Source organism: Calidris pugnax, unplaced genomic scaffold, assembly GCF_001431845.1.
Source record: "Calidris pugnax isolate Ruff unplaced genomic scaffold, ASM143184v1 scaffold11, whole genome shotgun sequence".
Lineage (NCBI taxonomy): Eukaryota > Metazoa > Chordata > Aves > Charadriiformes > Scolopacidae > Calidris > Calidris pugnax.
Genome location: NW_015090803.1, coordinates 10,275,926 through 10,280,140, shown reverse-complemented (window position 1 = coordinate 10,280,140; position 4,215 = coordinate 10,275,926). Strand labels below are relative to the sequence as shown.

Here is a 4,215-nt window from a genome sequence, read left to right as displayed (position 1 = left end):
AAAAAAACCCGTCTCGAAATAACCATCCTCCTGGACAATCCAGGGGAGCCAGGAGACATTGTGCTGACTGGTGGGTTGTTTTGTTTTGTTTTTTTTTCTGGAATAGCAAAAAATAAATCACGTCTAAATTCCAGATGCCGCAATTGAACTTTGAGTCAATGCTGCGAAATAATAATTTAAAAAATTTAAAATGGTGGGGGGGATGTTAATTTTTTTTTTTTCCTTGCGCTGGAAAAAAAAAAAATCCCCTCGGATTGATGCTGTAAACCTGAATTCTTAGAAAATAAGCTTAATGTCTCAGCAACCCCCTGGCAAATAGAAATAAACTCCGTGAAAAAAAAAAAAAAAAAAAAAAAATCCGCGGCTTCTTTGCTAAATAATAGAAATTAAGACATTTTATTTAGGCATATTTTTGCATGCACTGGTTAAGTCGAAATCAGCTGAGCTGCAGCCACCTCTAATTCTGGCCGGTAACATTTCCATTTGGTTTAATTGCACATGTCTAATATTTAAACGTATTAAACCATGTTTCCCTGCTTACGGTAGTGTCATATACATTTCTCACCTTTTAGGTTCTGGCTCACAGGAGCCCCTGCGACTTTGACAGCTGTCGCTTTGGCTGCACAGGAGACGAATCGCCCTCCTTTTGGTGCCAGAAGAAGCAGGAAATTAGCCAGGTTGCAAGTTGAAAATCTGCCACGCCAGTGCTTTGAATCCAATATGCCACACCTTCCAGCGGGGGAACTGGAAATTGCCATCCCGGATCTGTGTTCTAGGCGGCTGCTTATGCCGAACCTCCGCACACTTTGTTCACTATTGCCTTACAAAGAACAAATGAAATGGGGATTGAAAGCCAGAGAGAGATCCGAAGCAGGACAGAGCTCAGCAAAAGAATGCGGCTCTATTCTCGCAAGGGAAATTATAAAAAAGTTCATGTTCACGGTTACCATCCACATGACCGACAACGACCAATGGAAAAACCGAACAACTCATAAAGTTGTATTGCAAAGTTGTAAATTTTCATAAACAACAACGGATTTATGGCCTTTTCCTCATCACTAAGAAGAGGCAGGTCTTAGAGAGGCGCCATCTTACCACAGAGGCAGCCCTGGAGTTTTTTAAAAGACCTGGAGTTTGTACTAATTTTATTAAAATTACAATTAGTACGTTGACCGGGGAAGGAGTGTAGTAGAAAAAGGGAACTTCTGCGCAAATGATGCTCTGCTTCTACCTGTATTTACCCGGACGAATAAAAGGACTTTTCGAGCGACCTTTTTTTATTTTTATTTTTTTTATTTTTCACAAAGATTGAAAATCTTAGACCTCCTTGACAATACGTGGCAACTGGCAAAACTGATACATTTTCTAAAGCGGGGCGATTTTTTTTCCCTTTTTAATGCCACCCTGATGCCCCCCGCCCCCCGAAAGCCGCACGCACAAACCACACTCGTACCCGACCAGATCATTTACACTTGGAAGTTTCGCATCGCACTTTCTGTTCATTACAAAATATGATTTCGCTGCATGCGATTTCGGCTTGATCGCCGGCCGCCTGGACCGGGGGTTACGACTGCAAGAGGACACGGGAACACGGTGGAAGGAAGCCCTCCCATAAAGAAGGCTTTCCGCTTTATTAATCAACTGCGCTAGGGAAAAAAAAAAAAAAATCACGAAGTCGAGGTAGAGAAATTGACTGATTCCTATCAATTCATCACCTTGGATTTTTCTTCCTTCTGATTAGGAAAAAAAAAAAGATTTATATGGTCTAATTTCTTTATTTGTCTGTGTAAATTATTTTTTGATGCTTCCTTCGAACTGTTTCCCTAATAAAGAAACACGATTCATTGTCAACAAGCATATTTATTTTCTGTGTAACATAAAACACATTTATCGTGGGAGATACTTGAACACGGTATCACTTCCAAAGAGAGTTCACAGACATTATTATTTTTTTTTCCACTTCCAATACTTACACGGCATATCCAAATGTTCACAACGAACACATCGAAACACATTGTAACATACAATTTTTGAATAAACTTTAGCCAAACCTTCAAGACGGATTTATACAGAGTTCTTAACAATACACCATGCTACAAAGTTTCCAAATTAATTACATACTTCCCAATTTATGACATGATCTTACAAATGAGCTCCAAGACGAATATAAATGACAAAAAAAAAATCGTTCAAATATACAGTATCTGCTGTTGTAGGAAAATTCACGGTATTACATATTAACACGTTCGGATAATCAGGACAAACAGGTTTTGATTGTTTTTTGTTTGTTTGTTTGTGTTTTAAGGTGGTTACATGGTCATTTAAATTCACTTTTCAAAAAACACTTTTCGCTATATTAAGTAAGATCAACCTAGACTAAGAAAACGGCCTTTAGCAGAGGCAGCCGAAGGTAGAAGCCAACGGGAGATATTAAACCGCTTTGTACAATATTGGCATGTGTTTGCTTCCTCACTTGAATAGTAAAGAATCGAGAACAAAGATATATTGCAGCATATGGTTTTCATTTATAATTGCTTTGGAATAAATATATTATTTTAAATTTAAATATATTCAGCCTTTTCGGTACCAAATTCTATACCAAAGCTATTGATGCGTGCTTTTTGAACGACTACACTTATATTTCTAAAAGCATTTTGCGATTCACATTAGTAATGTTATCTTCTTTTGACTACTAAAATACAGTATACTTTCGAAGATAGGTAGGCGGAGCAAGATATATAGGTAGTCTGGAAAATAGGTAGTACAAATCATTGCTGTAGATTGTAGTGGTTTGTGGAACATTTTTTTTTTTCCTCTTACTTGCTGTTTAACCTTTTGTTAGTGTAGCTGTTAGTTATGGTAGTTTTCTAACAATAATTAAAAAAAAAAAAAAGAAGAAATAAGAAAAAAAAAAAAGAGAAGTGCAGAGCTACTTATTCAAAATTAGGTAGTTTTTCGTGTTATGAGCCTAATGCACTTTTCCCCTCACACACGATTGGGACTATTGAGTCAGGTAGTTACTTCGGAAGGTCACGCTTTACTATCTGTGCAAGCAGCAGTTCTCCCACTGAAATGTCCCCTGGACAAACCCACCCAGGTCTGGGGGAACGAAAAAACAAATGATTGTAGGATGCTCTTAGGAGATATTACCGAAAGGTTCGGCACAGGGCAGGTTTGGGGAGTACGGGAGCGTGGAGAGAAGGCTGGAAAACCACCCCAAGAGACGTTTTCATGTTTGCAAACGCTCGCTTGCAAGATGAATATTAAAGGGAACTGATTTTTTTTTTTTTTTTTAATAAAAACAGTGAGTGTCTCTCTCTTTTTTTTTTTTTTCTTTCTTTAAAGGGAGCTTTTCCAACTGTCATGTGCATACGTTATACTAAGAGATCTCTTCCTCGAATGGGACTCCTTAGTCCTCCTCCTCTTCGTCTTCTTCCACTTTCTCGACAGAGGCTGCTGCTGACGTGGGCTCGTTGGGAGCCGGGGTGCTGGAGCTCTCTTCCTTGTGCTCCTTCTTCCACTTCATCCTCCGGTTTTGGAACCAGATTTTGATCTGCCTCTCCGTCAGGCAGAGGGCATGGGCGATCTCTATCCTCCGCCGCCGAGTCAGATAACGATTGAAGTGGAATTCCTTCTCCAGCTCCAGGGTCTGGTAGCGGGTGTAGGTCTGGCGCCCTCGCTTCCTATCTGGACCTGAAAGCAGGCACACACGGCCAGGAGTTAGGCAAGAAGAGAAGAAAAGAGGTGGAAAGTTTTCTCTTTTTTAGGTTTGGTTGTTTTGGTTTGGTTTGACTTTTTTTTTGGTTGGTTTTTTTTTTTTTTTTTCTCCCTCACCCATTATTATTATTATGATTTTTAAAATAAATAAATAAACAAACAAGCAAACAAAAAGGCGGCCGAGCAAGAGTCAATGAGACCCTTCTCCCACTTCCACCCGCCCCCCACTTTGCCCTAACAAAGACATTTCAGCCGCACGACCTGCCCTGCTCAGGCAGGGCAAAAAATTAAGTTGCTCGAGACCTAGAAAAAGTGGAGAGAAAGCATTCAGGAGAGGAGGTGAGGGAGGAAATTGCTTTTGGGAGGAGGAACTTTCCCCCCAGGCGATGTATTTCCCTAAAACCTTCCAGACTTTCGCGTTTCGCAAGCGGAAATAAAAAAGCTGGAAGGCTGGGCTGTATTTATTTTATTTTAATGTCGGGGGCTCCCTCCACCCCC

The 4,215-nt window shown here is 40.1% G+C and overlaps 1 protein-coding gene across 1 annotated transcript in view; it reads right to left on the bottom strand.

The window, feature by feature from the left end:
• Window positions 1-1,840: 1,840 nt before the first annotated feature.
• Window positions 1,841-4,215, bottom strand: part of HOXA7 (homeobox A7) — a 3,415-nt gene continuing 1,040 nt past the window's right edge. Inside the window, exon 2 of the mRNA XM_014937735.1 lies at window positions 1,841-3,693. Within this exon, the coding sequence (XP_014793221.1) occupies window positions 3,410-3,693 (284 nt within the window). The 3' untranslated portion in view covers window positions 1,841-3,409. The remainder of the gene's footprint in view (window positions 3,694-4,215) is intronic.